General features: G+C 36.2%; 2 protein-coding genes across 3 annotated transcripts; one reads left to right on the top strand and one right to left on the bottom strand.

Annotated features, from left to right (window-relative positions):
* The first annotated feature begins 494 nt into the window (after nt 1-494).
* Nucleotides 495-6923, top strand: LOC113297553 (LRR receptor-like serine/threonine-protein kinase FEI 1). Of its 2 annotated transcripts, none has more exons than XM_026546059.1 (14): nt 495-645; nt 1074-1247; nt 1438-1573; nt 2291-2362; nt 2456-2527; nt 2844-2915; nt 3100-3171; nt 3258-3320; nt 3913-4007; nt 4620-4790; nt 4874-5206; nt 5511-5756; nt 5928-6061; nt 6279-6923. In XM_026546059.1, the coding sequence occupies exons 2-14, from the start codon at nt 1166-1168 to the stop codon at nt 6495-6497; spliced, it is 1767 nt and encodes a 588-aa protein (XP_026401844.1). In that variant the 5' UTR covers nt 495-645; nt 1074-1165; the 3' UTR covers nt 6498-6923. The 2 variants fall into 2 exon arrangements, with proteins under 2 accessions (XP_026401844.1, XP_026401843.1); XM_026546058.1 differs by having other exon boundaries at nt 5508-5756.
* Nucleotides 6924-7027: 104 nt separating this feature from the next.
* LOC113297554 (spermidine-binding periplasmic protein SpuE-like) lies at nt 7028-10455 on the bottom strand. The gene is made up of 7 exons (XM_026546060.1): nt 9988-10455; nt 9369-9514; nt 8974-9222; nt 8742-8876; nt 8264-8446; nt 7708-7869; nt 7028-7602 (listed from the first exon to the last, which is right to left on the bottom strand). Exons 1-7 carry the CDS (start codon nt 10367-10369, stop codon nt 7174-7176), a joined length of 1686 nt encoding a protein of 561 aa, XP_026401845.1. The 5' UTR covers nt 10370-10455; the 3' UTR covers nt 7028-7173.
* Nucleotides 10456-16257: the final 5802 nt, after the last annotated feature.

Here is a 16257-nt window from a genome sequence, read left to right as displayed (position 1 = left end):
ACTTTAAGATCTTCATTGCCCTGATAGTGAACACCACTGAGTTTAGAAGCATTCTCAGTTTTACTTATTCAATTATGCTAAGACTCTAACAGATTTGGCATCACAAATTTCCCATATATAGTGCTCTTTGACCACCTTAAGTCCTTGCTAATGCTATTCCAAACCCAAGAATTTGAGCTTTTTGTAATTTCATCCATCAGAGGATCTTTTTTTGCTTTTGGTTTCTTGTGTTCATAAGAAGTATAACAACTTCAAAAAAAAAACAAAATTTAAAATGAAAGGAAACGAACGACTGAGATGCTTAAATAGACGAAGGACGGTGGATGTGGCAAAATTATATCGGTATAATAGATAGCCGAGTGAGGGAGGGAGGGGATCAGAACATGAGAGAGGAGGACTAATGTCGTCCGCGCGTGTGTAAATCCAGCCTTTCTTTAATATATTTAGCGTCGGTTACATGTGCGAAATGTCAACTCACTCACGTGCGAAAACTGTAAACCCCTTTCTCTTTGATTGGTTGGATGAAGTTCTCACTTCCACACTCAGTCACTCTCTCTCTTACACTAAGTAAGATCATTCAATCACTTTTGGTGTACTGAGAAAGTTTCCGAAATTAGGGTTTCTATTTTGGTAGATCGATTTGAGGTGCGTTTGTTTAATTGCACTCCAAATCTACTGTTTTTCTTTTCTTTTTTTGAACTTTAATTCAAGATCATAAAAATGCTGATAATTTTGATCAATTTCATATGAATCTTGTAGTTTTTGGTTGGATTTGAAGAATCTGTAGTGTTTTTAGTTTTGTAAAAGTGACATGATACCTGAAGTATCTTTGGCATGATTTAGAAATTTTGGTAATTTTGTTTTTGTTTTTGTATTCTTGAGCTATTTTAGGGTTATAGTGCATTTTGGGGTAAATATAGGAATGATATTTTCTTGAGACAACTTCACACAGGTAGTAATTGTAATGGACATATTCAAGTTAAGGGAGGCCACACATATACAGTACTATTGAATATGAGCATCCAACTGTTTGTGTTAGTTATAAATTGATTATGTTCATTCCTCTCCTGCAGGACATTATTTTATTTCTGGTGCACTGTTTGCTAACTGTCTGATTATGCCATATCATTTATCGCCGGCTTAAACATCAGCAGGCATTCCTCTGATGGAACATCTAAGGCCAATTCTACTTTCCATTCTGCTGTTTCATATATTACTGGGAGAAAACAATGCTCTCAGTCCAGATGGTATGATTTTATGATTCCTTTTCTTTTGCTTCATTTTTTCTTGTATGGTGGAAGAAGAAAATGGCTGCCTAACTTGGGCACCAACTATTGGTCTGCCATGGGAGTGAAGTGTTAGAGACCTACCATGTGACAAACCTCATACTTCTAAACCATCCATCTTCTGATAAATATTGTTGATGTCTTGTTGTAGGTGAGGCATTGTTAATTTTTAAGACAGCAATTCTTGGTTCAGATGGTATCCTTCTTCAATGGAAACAAGAGGATGCAGATCCTTGTGGTTGGAAAGGAGTGAAATGTGATGCTCATACCAAGCGGGTGATTTACTTGTGAGTTCCTGGAATCACCGTTAAGAGGTTTTGAATCCTTATAGATGGAACTGCTTGTTTTGATGAAAGTTTACTCAGCAGCATAAGTTGAATCAGAGTTCTTTTTGCATGGAAAGAAAAAAAAAATCCTTTTGGTTGTTAGGTTTCACCCCTGATAGAGTTACAATTATTGATGATCATGTGCATTTATTTGGAGATGGAAAACGGGTTTTAGGCGATTAGTTGTTCTATCTGATTTTACGAGTGTCCAAATGTAAAGCAGTGTGCCATAGTCTTGGTAAAAAAATAAGATAAATGCAAAAACTCTACAAATTTGTCACTGCATTCTCAAGTTTTTGCTGTAAAAAGATTGCAATATGGGTTATGATATTTTGGACAACTTCCAGTCACTTTGTTATTGCTGCATATCTGGAAAATAATGCTTCTTACTTGAGCCATCCCATTATTATAAACAGGATATGGCCATTTGTATCAATTACTTGTCTAATGTTCGATTTCCTGGAAGTTTCATCCCCAGTCTTTTTTTCTCATATATGTTGATATCATCACAGCTGCTATCTGTGTTAGATATGTCTTGTTTCTGCTATCTTCCGAGTTTCTTAACCATAGTACTCAGGAGAAGCTACCCTATGGCTATATGCATCGGCACATATACATGCATTATAGAAAATATTCATGCCTTTTATGATTCTAATTTTCTATATTCTTGTCTATTAGGAGTCTTCCGCAACACAAACTGAGTGGATCCATATCACCTGAGATCGGAAAGCTTAATCACTTGAAAGTTCTGTATGTAATTCCCGTGAATGTTCTTTAAAATTGGTTCTTCTAATTGTGTTATAAGTGTTGTTTGTGCCATTTCTATATTGTCACATGTTTCAGAGCGCTTCATAACAACAACTTATTTGGAACAATCCCTTCGGAGTTGGCCAATTGCACAGAATTGCGAGCAATGTGAGTTCACTAGAATCACTACTACTTTTTACTGAAACTGGTATGTCTTGTTCAGTGCGTTTTTCAAACCTTAGAATAATGAAAGGTGTGAGTGTAGAAGAAGGCAATAGAAGTCCTAAGCCTATGACAAGCTTTAACTGTAAATGTTGTCTATCTAGAGAATACAGAACCGTATTGGCTAAGTCGATTGTGATCCCTGTTTTATTAAGCACTTACAGGAATTGCCTCGAGTTTTGACAGTATTAAATGTTATCTATCGTGTGCTGGAGACTGTTCTAATGTTCAAAGTATTGTTTGCTTATATGTATCTTCACAGATATTTGCAGGGTAACTACTTGAGTGGGTCAATTCCTTCCGACTTTGGGGACCTTCCAGATCTTGAGTTCTTGTTAGTTGCACTTCTCACTTTAGATTCTTTAATTAACTGAACCATTCATAAAGTCTTTTGAGTTATATTGCTAGGTTCTCTGCTTATTCAATGGTTCTTGATAGATACATCAACTTGTTTTTAATGGTTTTGCTGTTCTTCATGGATTACTCATTTTTCCAACATCTTCTTGTTGCTTTCTTAGGGATGTCTCCAGTAACTCTTTAAGTGGTTCAATCCCTTCATCACTTGGGAAGTTGAGCAAGCTTTCAATATTGTGAGTATACCCACTGCACATGCTAAGTTTATCCAATTACCTTGACCGTGCTTCTGATTGGCTAATTCCTCCTCGTTGTTTTGAAGAAATGTCTCAACAAACTTTCTGTCTGGGCAAATACCACCCAACATCAAATTTACTGAAAATTCGTAAGTACTACATACTCTTTAACAATTATATATATGTCTGCATGATATGTTTATTCATCTGGATTGCTTAGCTGAAAACTTGTGAGCACAATTTTTTTTTTAACGGTGATGTACAAAAAGTGAGATTTTTCTTTAAACAAAATAAAAATTATTAGATGTTTATGACGTTGTATAGTAAGTTCTAAGATACTCAATTGGTCCAACTAACTATATGTTTTCATTTGGATAACTTCTAAAGCATTGACAAGTGTAATGAGCTATTATAAATTTGATAAAGAAATGTCCCACTTGAAAGTAATGCACAGTGATTATAACTAGGGCAGATCTGAGGATACTCCTTTTGTTGAACACATATCTTCAAAATGGTTTTGTGAAATGTTGATCTTTGAGTAAGCTAAGTTATTTGCAAAGTAGATTATATAATCATATCATTCATAGCGTCGTTAGTTGATAGCAATGCATATGTGCTGATCTTCATTGGGATGGCCAGAAACTATGAAATTTTAATGCGAACATTCATTGGTAGAACATATTCTTTAGGATATTAATTTAACTTTCACTTTATAAATATGGTAATTTAATTTATATGCAGCTTTGTTGGAAATCGTGGCTTGTGTGGGACACCGATCACTGTAACATGCAAAGATGAGCATGGAGGAGCTTCTTTGGGGTCTCAGCCTAATATAGGTAAATATCATGTCCTCCTTGCTGCATTTTGATGTTAAATTTTCCATGTTTGTAATATCATTTAGGAAGCACGTGTTTGCTATTCTCTCAAGATGACAGGTTTCTCAGCAGTTCTTAGATTCTGAAGTTGCTTCTTTGTTATAACAATTTTTCGGTTAATTGTAATAAGCATATGATCACTCGGTTTCTTTCTATTATTGCATTCTCTAAAGTTGTACTCTATACAGAGTTATCGCTTCATCTATATCAATCTAGAATATGAAATATTATATATGTGATGTACATCCTGCATCCATGTTATTTGTTTGAAAGGTTTGTTTTCAAAAAATCCTCCAGTAGAATCTTGAAAGGAAGATTTTGTATTTAAAATCCCTTTGCAGAACGATTTAGAGAAAAATTGCTACAAATCAATTTTTTCGTGCTTTAAGAAGAGTCCACTTCTTCCCCATACTACTACACATGAAAGGGAAAATGTAAAGACGTCCATTAAAGCAACCCAAGCAAGACTAACTATATCTGTGTGAATTTATCCCCTATCTGTATGAATAAGAAGGGATTCGTCCAATAAGAAGGTACAGTTTGTGTTTCTTATAAGTTACTTATGAAATGCAGATGCAGATACTATAAATGGGAAAAAAAGATCAGGGACGAGACTCCTTATAAGCGCTTTGGCAACTGTTGGTGCTTTACTCTTGGTAGCATTGATGTGCTTCTGGGGCTGTTTTCTGTATAAGAAATTTGGCAAAAATGATACCAGAAGCCTTGCCATGGATGTTATTGGAGGTATAGGTCCCAGTTAAACAACATCAACAGTTGCTTTTTGTGTTTTATATACTTCACTTCGATCTCACCAGGTAGTCTTTCAGGTGCATCAATTGTAATGTTCCACGGAGATTTGCCCTACTCTTCAAAAGACATCATCAAGAAGTTAGAGAATTTGGGTGAGGAACATATTATCGGTTCGGGTGGATTTGGGAAAGTATACAAGCTTGCCATGGATGATGGGAGTGTATTTGCTTTGAAAAGAATAATGAAAACAAATGAAGGCTTAGATCGGTTTTTTGAAAGGGAACTTGAAATACTTGGTAGCATAAAGCACCGATATCTGGTGAACTTGCGAGGATATTGCAACTCCCCTTCTTCGAAGTTGTTAATATATGATTATCTACCAGGTGGAAGCCTAGATGAGGCGCTTCATGGTGAGCTTCCCTCACTCTAATGGTCTGTTTTACTATTACTTCTAGACGAAAATAATCAGACGATTAATCCTCCAGTGAAGGAGACAAAACTTTCTAAATTACATTTTCTAGAACACTTTCATCCATGTCCTGCAGCCCTGTAAATTTACAAATCCTTAAGCTTAAAATCCTCTCATGAATGATTTAGAATTTGATTACCTGTATAGTCTTTCTAACTACTTACGTTTGAAGGAACATATAATTTGTTACTCATGTTAAATTTTTGTAATTGTGTGACTGATGGAGAATGCTATGCACGTAGCAGAACGATCCGAGCTACTAGATTGGGATGCACGTCTTAATATAATTATGGGAGCTGCGAAAGGTTTGGCATACTTGCATCATGATTGCTCCCCTCGTATCATACATCGAGATATAAAGTCGAGCAACATTTTACTTGATGGTAATATGGAGGCTCGTGTATCTGACTTTGGACTTGCCAAACTACTTGAGGATGAGGAATCCCACATAACTACCATCGTTGCTGGAACATTTGGTTATCTTGCTCCAGGTGTGCACAAAACAGACTTTTGGTTGTATGTTTGGAGGCTAAGCGTGCAGTTGTAGAAATTCTATGTGATCACAAGCTTTATATTGATTCTTACACATTTGTCGATTTTTCTTAGATTTTGTTTGTTTGTTTGTGTTTTGAAGAACTAACACGTCTGCATTGTTTGTGCAGAGTACATGCTAAGTGGTAGAGCAACAGAAAAAAGTGATGTTTACAGCTTCGGGGTTCTAGTCCTTGAAATATTGAGTGGGAAGCGACCCACGGACGCATCTTTCATCGAAAAAGGGCTAAATATTGTTGGTTGGGTACATTTTTAACTTTCCATGCCTATTAATGTTGTTTTAGCATTTGATGTTCTAATTGTCTTCATAGGATGGTACTTGGTGACTCTCTTCAACACCGATATCTAAATCGTCGTTGCTCCCTAAACCCTGAATCGCTGAATATTTACCCTTTTTCCGTTGAATAAAACCATTTTTTTGCTCAGTGGTTTATTCGTTGAATATTTACCTTTCTGTGCAGTTGAACTTTCTAGTTGCTGAAAATAGGCCGAGGGAGATTGTGGACCAACACTGTGAGGGTATTCAGACCGAGAGTCTTGACACCCTGCTCTTGATATCTATCCAGTGTGTATCGTCCAGTCCAGAGGACAGGCCTACCATGCATAGGGTGGTCCAGATACTTGAAGCTGAAATAAATACTCCCTGCCCAAGCGATTTCTATGATTCCAGCTCTGATTGAAGAACCCTTCAAAGCAAAAGAGAAACCAAGCTCGTTATTCACATGGAACATGATTCAGTTCATTCAGCAGAATGAAGAAACGTCAGCAAGCTACAGAAGGTTTCAGAAACTTTGGGCTCCAATTAAGTTATTCATTCTTTTTTTCGATCAGAAAATGGCAAATTTTGGGTGTTATTCATCCATTTAAGGTGTCAGAGCAGGTTGCGGTCAAGAAATTTGAGGGTGCTTTTGGTGTTTCTGTTTCACGCAGGTGCATGTGAGAAGAGGTTCTAAAGATGCCCCTCTTTGTTTTCGCCATTCAATCCCTTGAGAAATTACATGTATATGGAATTTATAAATTTCTGTGTCTTCGGCAGAAGGTTCTTTGTTATTAATGCCATTTTTGTAAAATAAGTTCCGTTGAAAATTACCAGTTCTCATTCCTCACATTGTTCGCATTCCTTTAGTTACATTTTAGGCACAGGTCTCTTAGTCGCACAATAGTTAGTAAAAACTTATGTAATGGCAATGTATGAATAACCAGTTGAATATTCTTGTGGCTTCATGATTATGAATGTTTTATTAATTTTTACAAAAAAATAGAACATGCAAGGCATAAGATCCCAAACCTTATTATACACTCTCATCTGTTTACGACAAGGATTAAAAGATACATCCAAGACTATGAACTGAAATATCAGGGTTCTCTCAGACTGGGTTTCAACCAAAAACTCTGAACAATTGATAAGATAGAACATTGCAAGTTGTCCATCATACGGTGACTAGGTTTCCTCTGCATACTGTTGATTAGCACTTGATAATCCGTTAATGTAGTATCAGTTAATGGCTCTAAAAACTCACACTTCGCTAAAATTTCAGATGGGGGTACTCCAGAAATGAGGTTAGTGTCCAACTTCGGCTTCCCATTTTCGGTATCTTGAAACCCGTCAATTGGAGGATTTTGTTCAAGAGCAACGGGAGATGATCCAGGAATAACTTCTTGTTGAAATGGTAGAGCTCTTGCAGCTTGTAAACAGAATTCCATCCATTGGTGAATTAATGGAGATGGACCCCTTATTCTCCCACCAATCCGTTCTGAAGCAAATTTTGAGGCAGCGGGGATCGCCTGCAAAACAGAAATATAACTCTTAATTGCAAAACACTCTGGAAGCCAACTTAGACAAGAAATTTCATTTCATGTACTCCAGGATAGATGTCTCCCAGAACATACCCATAAGTCTGCCCATAGACTAGCTCCGGACTTGGGAACCACCACAGCAACATTTGACATGCGCTTCGCAGCAGGAAGAACATCGCTGCTCCATCCAACAGCAACCCACACATCTCCAACTACAAAGGCCTTTAGATAGTGTACACTATCGAATAGCCGAACCTGCAAGAGAGCAGGTTGAATACACATGCATCACATTTATGAAGAACAAATCCTAATCTTGTAAATGGGAAAATGTTGAACTAAGAAAAAACCTGAGGTTATGACAGATATGTAATATTCACAATTTAAGAACTCCACAGAATGAATGACATGCATGCTCATTAATTTGGACTTGCTGCAACAATGGAGTTCAACTTTTGTTCCCTACATTAAAAAAGGAGCAAGATGGATGGTGGTATTTATTTGAAGTCCCCAAATCACATCATATGGGGTCTCTTAACCTTGTTTCATGTAGCTGAAAGTGATCTTTAACCTAATGCTACTCCCAAAAATTGCACCAATATACAGACAAGCAGAGAGAAGCTGAAAATAATTTCCAAGTTCCAACCAATACCTGTTTTTGAAGTGACAGCAGATTCTGCAAGACAGCATCCCTTCCACCAGGAACTTGCGAGTTAAAGTCCAAGGTATTGTATGAAGCTCCCATATACTTCAAAACTGCACCAATCACTTCTCTAGGAGAATCAACCATTGAAATCTTCCCAGCAAGCTCAGGTCTCCACAAATCCTTCCAGTCCTGCAATTTTGGTTTACATAAATTCATAGTAAAATTGAGTAATTGGATACGGGGTACAGTCCGGGTCATACATTTAAAAGGATTCACCAACTGCTAGATTTTAATACCGATAATCTTCCTTAGATGACTTAAGGGTGGAAAAGAGTCTCAAGGAACTTCCATAGTCACTATTCAAGGTCTTGTAATGTTTTCCTTGACAGCATAAGCCCACGTCATGAAGTTCAAACTATAGAAAACCCCATTTGGTAAAAACTCCAATCACAAGGAAAAAATTCCAGGTTTTCACGTAAGTTACCTCTATTGGGGCAATATTATGCTTCCTAAATTTGTTCTTCTTGTATACGATCACCATGCTTCCCCATCGGTATGGTGCTGCCCAAATCTTGCCGTCAACATTTAACTGTCCATCACTGTTCCTGCGTAAATAAACCTGAGCTAGTCTTAGCAAAAAGTAAGCCGATGAGTAATTCCTCTTTCACTTCAAACTACGTCGGAAAACTGAATAGAACATGAATGTGAAAGCATACCTTCCATTTATCGCTTAAACCCTTAAACCAATCATGCCCTTCCACATCTTGCATGGATTCAATCATACCCTTGCTAATTCCCAAACTAAGCCATGAATCACCCACTGAAACAATATCAGCTGCCACAGCAGACTTTGCGCCAAGTTTGCTTTTGCTAAAGGATGTTGACAAATCATTGAATACATCATCAAGACTTCCACGGAACTCCGTGCTCAGTTTCAATCTCCTTCCTTGTGATTGCAGAAAATCCTACTAGTCATAAAAAAGTAATCCGGATTCCGGGGATCTCTTCAATAATAATATATTACATGTAAACGAAACATAAGCTAATCAAAGTTGCTGGGGGAAAAAAACTTCTAAATACCAAAGAAAATATGTAAAATGTTAAATCAAACCTTAATCCATAATGGAGGTATGGAACCACGAAGTGCAACAATTCGTAAGGGAACGGTCAAAGCAAATGTCTTAGACTTCCAACTATCAAACTTGGCCTTCAATTCCTTATCTTCTACTTCAATATTTTCCATTGCATCAGATTTCCCTGTAAAAACACTTTCTCTAAGTTACTGTATTACTAATTAGTAATTACTTGTATAACAGAATTTAACGTCTTGTATGGCACTACTTCTACGCCTTCAACCTTGATCAAAATGCTTGTCGGACGAGTACCGTATGCACAAGCTAACTAAATTTCTAAAATTTGGTGACAGTGTCAAGGTGTGAAACTCCGGTATATTTTAGATCAGAGTGCCAAAACACACCTCAGTAACCAGGTTACCACCAGAGTGCAAATTTGTGAAGCCATTCAATTTTTCCTTTTTATTATTTTACGTTACAAAACTGAACTTCGATAGTTGGCTACAACAGAGTATGTCTAACCCATTAATGACAGCTATCTAATAGAAAAAAACTTATGTATGGCTATGTATTCTGCTTTGCCAATGGTGAGACATGCTGTATGTTTATATAAACAATCAAAAATAAAAAAAAAAAAAACTGAATTTGGATTAACACCGTTAATTCGATCATCATCTTCATTCAATATTTGACTCGAGGTGGGTGGAAGAAGAGGGATATTTCTAATATCAGCAGCGCGTGCGCCAAGGCAAACGAATAGTATCGAAGAAGCAGCAAACTGAAGGAACAGAGAATGGAAAGTTTTAAGGGGTTTCAAATGTGACGCCGAGGTATTGCCATCGTTGGTATGTGCTAATTTCGGTGAAAATGTTGTTAGACTCTGGGAATTGGACATGGCAAAAACCTTGATTTTTGCAGATCTGAAGGTTCTAATTCGTTGCAAGTAACGAAGTGGGTTTGGGGAATTGAAAGGAAATGGTGAATTCGGGCTTTGTAGATGAGAGGATGATGATAACAAAGACGATAATGATATCGCCATTTTTTATCGAAAGAGCTTCTCAGTCTATGACTGACTCTGTGAGAATGTAAAGAGGTTTCAGCATTAAGGGTGTGTTTGCTTGGGTGAAATCTGAAATTTAGAGGACCTAATAATAATAATAATAATTAACTTAAATTGGGAAAGGATCCCATCACATGTTGGAAAAATAAGCAACGTGCGGTGGTTTTACCTAAATACCACCCACTCTATGAAAACACAATTATTGTCGACCTAATTAAAGTGAGTGAAAAGAACGCACCTTCTTCTCTAACAATCACCGAGCACCATTGTAGCTGCTGCCGTCGTCGCCACCACCACCGTCAATGGGACATCATTAGATCTCAATCGTATCAATATATTAATTTTAATCTTAATTAGGAATTTCAGTTAGAACAATATTAAGATCATAATCCTGTTAACATTAATTTTGATTTTAGTTTCAGAGAATAAATGAGTTCTTTATTTGATGTTCTATAGATCGATTGTGTTTCAATTTTTAGTAGTGACAAATTCAGTTCCGACGATAATAATTTCGTAGAACTGTCATCTATATCTGTTCAAATCCATGATAAGATCCAATTTGATGTTTTACAGTATCGAAAGTTTATAACTAAGATCCATGCAAATTTATATGCAGTATTATAGTGTGGGGTGGTGATGGTGAGGTGGTGATGGTGCGGTGGTGATGGTGTGGTGGCTGTTTTTAATTTTTAATCTTGTCTGCTTCTTTTTTTTTGTTCTGTTGCTTAATGATTATATGACTCTTTAGAATTCAATGATAAGTCATCATCTCTGTTTAATGCGAATGTTAATTCATTTTTGGATCAAGTTGCCCCACATTGATTCACCAATCAGTATTTACGATAATGATGTGTATTTCTGTATCTGGGGTACCAAAGAAGAAGAAGGTAAGTTACCTTTACCTACTCTTGATTAGGTTCACAATTATCACGAGTTTTGACTATGGGTGGTACTTAGGGAAAGTGTGGGTGGCATTTAGGTAAAACCACGTGCGATTGGGGGATGCTTGAACTAATTGGAAGATATAAATTACTTCCCCCAACCAATAGTGTTTGTTAAGAGGTGTTTTTGGAAGCGAAAATACTAAAATACCCTTTGGTTGAACATTATCAAAAGACTATACTACCCTTCCCACAAGATAAAAATCTAAAACTTAAAATCAAAACACAAAATCAGTTATCCCCCATTTCTTTCATTTGTGCCGGCACACTCGTAGGTTAGGGTTTCAAAAAAAAAAAATTCTTCATCGTCGATTCAAAAATATCTTCGTCGATTACCCCAATCTATCTATAATCATGCCTCCACGAAAGAAACTTAATCCCAATCCGCAATCAAAATCAAAATCACTTGCTCAACAAAAACAAGAAGAAAGAATCAATCGGATTGCCGAAGAAGAAGAAGAAGAAGAAAAAGAAGAGAACTCGGACAATCAACCTCTCGTAAACATGGCTTTTGTGAGAAAGTAAGTGATTTTTGAACTGTGTTATATGTGTTTGAGTCGATTTACAACAGTGGGTTTAGGTTAGAATCGCGAACCCTAACTCAAACAATTAAGTTTCAGTGAGTTCCGGCATTGAAATTAATATGAATACAATGTCGGTAGTGAGTTCCGGAACTGAATTTAGTTTGAATACTATGCCGGTACTGTGTTACGACGTTGATCTTAGATTGAATACTATGCCGATTATATAACTAAAATCATCTGAAAGTGAATGTTTAATCCCGACATTGATTTTAGGTTGAATACTGCGCCGGAAATAGGTCACGGCATTGTTTTAAATTTATTCGAATATGTCGGAAGTGCACTTTTAATATACAGGAAAACCCTAGGAATTTGTCATCAGTACCTGAAATTGCGGGGGTCTAACAACCACACCCAACAATTCGTTTGGAAATCTGAGAGGACTTACTCCAATATACTTTCTAGAGAATCAACTAGACAGTCAGACTCAATCTAGAGAAAAGTATATCAAAGAGTTTATATCTCTAACTCTTAATTCAATCTGCAATCAGCAAAGTAAAATCTGCAAGCCCGATTGAATATAAGAGGAGTAACTTGAACAGTACCAAAGACCAATGTTCAAGTGTCAATCAATTTAAATCAACAACCAAATATTGGATATTCTAATTGATTGATCTTAACGCACAACCTGTGATATTTCAATTATGTAACAAAATATAATGCGCAAAAGAAATAACACAGACACTAAAATTTTGTTAACGAGGAAACCACAAATGCAAAGAAACCCCAGGACCTAGTCCAGATTGAACACCACACTGTATTAAGCCGCTACAGACTCTAGCCTACTACCAATTAACTTCGGACTGGACTGTAGTTGAACCCTAATCAATCTCACACTGATTCAAGGTACAGTTGCGTTCCTTATGTCTTTGATCCCAGCAGAATACTACGCACTTGATTCCCTTAGTTGATCTCACCCACAACCAAAATTTGTTACGACCCAAAGTCGAAGACTTTATAAACAAATCTGTCTCACACAGAAAAGTCTATAGATTGAATAAATCTGTCTCCTACAGAAATACCCAAGAGATTTTGTTATGTCTTTTGATAAATCAAGGTGAACAAGAACCAATTGATAAATTGGTCTTATATTCCCGAAGAACAGACTAATATTATCAATTACCTCACAATAATCTTAATAGACTAGCGAAACAAGATATTGTGGAATCACAAACGATGAGACAGAGATGTTTGTGATTACTTTTTCTTGCCTATCGGATAAATTAATCTCGAGTCAATTATTTCAATTGTACTCAATATGATAGAATCGGGCAAGATCAAAACACGCAACTACAAAGAGAATAGTTGGATCTGGCTTCACAATCCCAATGAAGTCTTTAAAGTCGTTAACCTACAGGGTCTCGAAGAAACCTAAGGTTAGAGGAGAATCGACTCTAGTTATGCAATTAGTAACACACATAAGAGTGGGTATTAGGTTTCCCAGTTGCTAGAGTTCTCCTTTATATAGTTTTCAAATCAGGGTTTGCAATCCAAGTTACCTTGGTAGCAAAGCATTCAATATTCACCGTTAGATGAAAAACCTGATTCAACCAAGATAATATCTTTCAACCGTTAGATCGAACTTAGCTTGTTACACACAAATGAAATGTACCCTCATTTAGGTTTATGTAACCGTACCCAAACGTGTACACCATGTTGGCTCACAAATAGTTAACCGAGGTTAACCATATGATTACTCTCATATCAACCTTATTCATCTTAACCATAACTAGTTCAAATGACTCAAATGAAACTAGTTAAAGAGTTGTTCAATTGCTATATTCTCATAGACTTATACAAGAACACAATTGAAGCAAAATCGGTTTGATTCACTCGAATCAATCATGAACATTATAACCACGGTTTGCAAAGATTGCATTCCTTATTATATAAATGTTTAAGTTCATGTACACAACCGACTTTAGAACTTTAACCTTCAAGTATGCAAACGGGTACGCATACTTGAAATACCCGGACCAAGATTGGGTTTCGCCAGTACGCAAACGGGTACGTGAACTTTCAATCCCAGCAAAAATTCTCGGACATGAACCTGTACGCCAGTACGCAAACGGGTATGCATACTTAGGTTCCCGGATTTCTCAAACCAACAGGTACGCAAACGGGTGCGCATACTATGGTTCCCGGACATGGATTACATATGTGCAAGAGTGCACAACATGACATATCCAATAATGGTTAAGTGTTCTAAACTCTTATTTAAATTATTGAAACTTTTTTAGAGGATGACAACATCCGTTTTCACACACTATTGAAATAATCATAACGAAACATTCCAAGACTACACCAAATGATTGTATCACACAAACCATGTAAGATGTTACACGGCAATTTTCAAATGATATAAGATGAACTTGGTCGAAGCGAAAGCTTGCCAACACATATTTCGAGAAATATGTAAGCGAGATAAACTCAGCTTGAAATCTCAAATGTGTATATAGAAAACTATATCGTAATACGACTTATGTCTCAATATAGGAGATAGAGTAGAAATAGACTTTCCAAGTGATAGATGAGTTTTAGTCTCCACATACCTTTTGTCGATGAAGTTCCACAAGCTCCCTTTAGTAGTTTTTCGTCTTCAAATGATGAACGCCGTGAAGTCTAAGCTCAACTACACAATCTATGTCCTAGTCTGAGACATCTATAAATAGGCTAGAAATCAAGACTTATAGTTTTGATCACTAACATTGACAAACATGCTTGATATAGCAACGCATGCGAGTTCGACCGAGCAGTGCTCTAACAATCTCCCTCTTTGTCAATTTTAATGACAAAACTATCAATACATATGGATTACAAAATAAATAAAAATTGTAGCTTCTCATCCAAATGCTTGATTTCCTTGGCATCTTCAACACGACTCGAAAACTCCGTCACTTCCAGTACTCCATGATTCTAAACGTGTTCAACTCAGCATCATAGTTGTTGAAGATCCGTAGCGATAACAATGAGAAAAAAAATGCTCTCAATCATTGTTATACAGTGTCATCGTATTATTACACAACATCAAAGTTCAATTGTATCACAACTTTGACAACAATACTATGGTGATATGTATCACTCCCCCTTAGTCAATACTTCATCTCGACATGAAAACCACTCACCCTTACATAATGATTCGTAAACCATATGTATTTGTAGTATGAAACTACACCTCAATTCTCCCCCTTTTTGTCAATATAAATTGGAAAAGATACGAAAACTAGTGGGATCCTCATGAAATTTTCATAGAGATACTTCATGACCAAAAGAGAATAACATACCAACTTACTTAGATGCAATCATAAAGCCGAAGCTAAATACATTCATCAAGGAGTTTATAAAGATACAAGATAACCCCTATAATATTCCACAGCCGCACTCCCCACAAAGATATGGAAATAAAGCACAAGTTTAAAAAGAACTCTCCCACATAATATGTCATTCTCGAAAGAACAACAAAGGCGACCTTGCTTTTGCTAGAAAATAAGGATTTCTTTGGATATAACCAAATCACATGAAAACATGGATTTGAATCCAAAAATCTCAATTGAATCAACCACAAAAATGATCAATTCAATTGGTCATGCTCGACATAAGAGAACTTACGGAGCAACACAGTACATGCACAAAAGTGTGGATCGGAGATCGAGCAATACTGCGAAATATACAAGGATTCATTGTATTTTTCATCACTATTTGCACAATGACATATAATAGACTTAATCCTTGTAAATAAAAGTTTTATCCTTTCTTTCATCAAAATTTGCATAATGACATAAAAGGCTTTAACTTTTGTTTGTCAAAAGTTCATTTTATCTTTTATCAATACTTTCATGCCAACATAATAGAGATAACTTTTGAACAAGTATGGGACAATCACAGGTTCACGGACGTAAACAACATATCCCATAACAGTTTGCAATATATAAAATCATAAAGATTAAAATTGCAAAAATCATCTTCCAAAACCTTAGAATTTAAATAAATAAATCTAAAAACATTTCGCTTAGCAATCTGTATGGACTAACTCTAATATACTTTTAAGAAAATCAACTAGACAGTCAGACTCAATCTTAATAAAAAGTATATCAAAGAGTTATATCTCAATTTCTCGATTCAATCCTTGCTCAAACAAATAGAAATTTGCGAGCCTGGTTGAATACAAGAGAAATTAACTTGAACGGTACCAAAGACCAATGTTCAAGGATCAATCAATTTCAATCAACAACCAAAGGTTGGATCAATTGATCGATTCAACGCACAACCTGTGATATTTCAATTATATAACAAAATATAATGCGGAAAAGAAATAACACAGACACCAGAAGTTTTGTTAACGAGG

Source organism: Papaver somniferum, chromosome 7 (assembly GCF_003573695.1).
Source record: "Papaver somniferum cultivar HN1 chromosome 7, ASM357369v1, whole genome shotgun sequence".
In the NCBI taxonomy this organism is placed as follows: Eukaryota; Viridiplantae; Streptophyta; class Magnoliopsida; order Ranunculales; family Papaveraceae; genus Papaver; species Papaver somniferum.
Note: the sequence above shows the minus strand (reverse complement) of the source record. Positions and strands in the feature narration are given on the sequence as shown.

Excerpts from the sequence above, each read along its gene's own strand:
- LOC113297554 (XM_026546060.1), bottom strand. The coding sequence starts at position 10,369 with ATGGCGATATCATTATCGTCTTTGTTATCATCATCCTCTCATCTACAA. Across the intron at positions 9,223-9,368 it reads TACCTCCATTATGGATTAAG|GATTTTCTGCAATCACAAGG; the intron begins GTTTGATTTAAC and ends TATGACTAGTAG. Across the intron at positions 7,870-8,263 it reads TGCTGTCACTTCAAAAACAG|GTTCGGCTATTCGATAGTGT; the intron begins GTATTGGTTGGA and ends GCTCTCTTGCAG.
- LOC113297553 (XM_026546058.1), top strand. The coding sequence starts at position 1,166 with ATGGAACATCTAAGGCCAATTCTACTTTCCATTCTGCTGTTTCATATA. Across the intron at positions 3,321-3,912 it reads ATCAAATTTACTGAAAATTC|CTTTGTTGGAAATCGTGGCT; the intron begins GTAAGTACTACA and ends ATTTATATGCAG. Across the intron at positions 4,008-4,619 it reads GGGGTCTCAGCCTAATATAG|ATGCAGATACTATAAATGGG; the intron begins GTAAATATCATG and ends TATGAAATGCAG.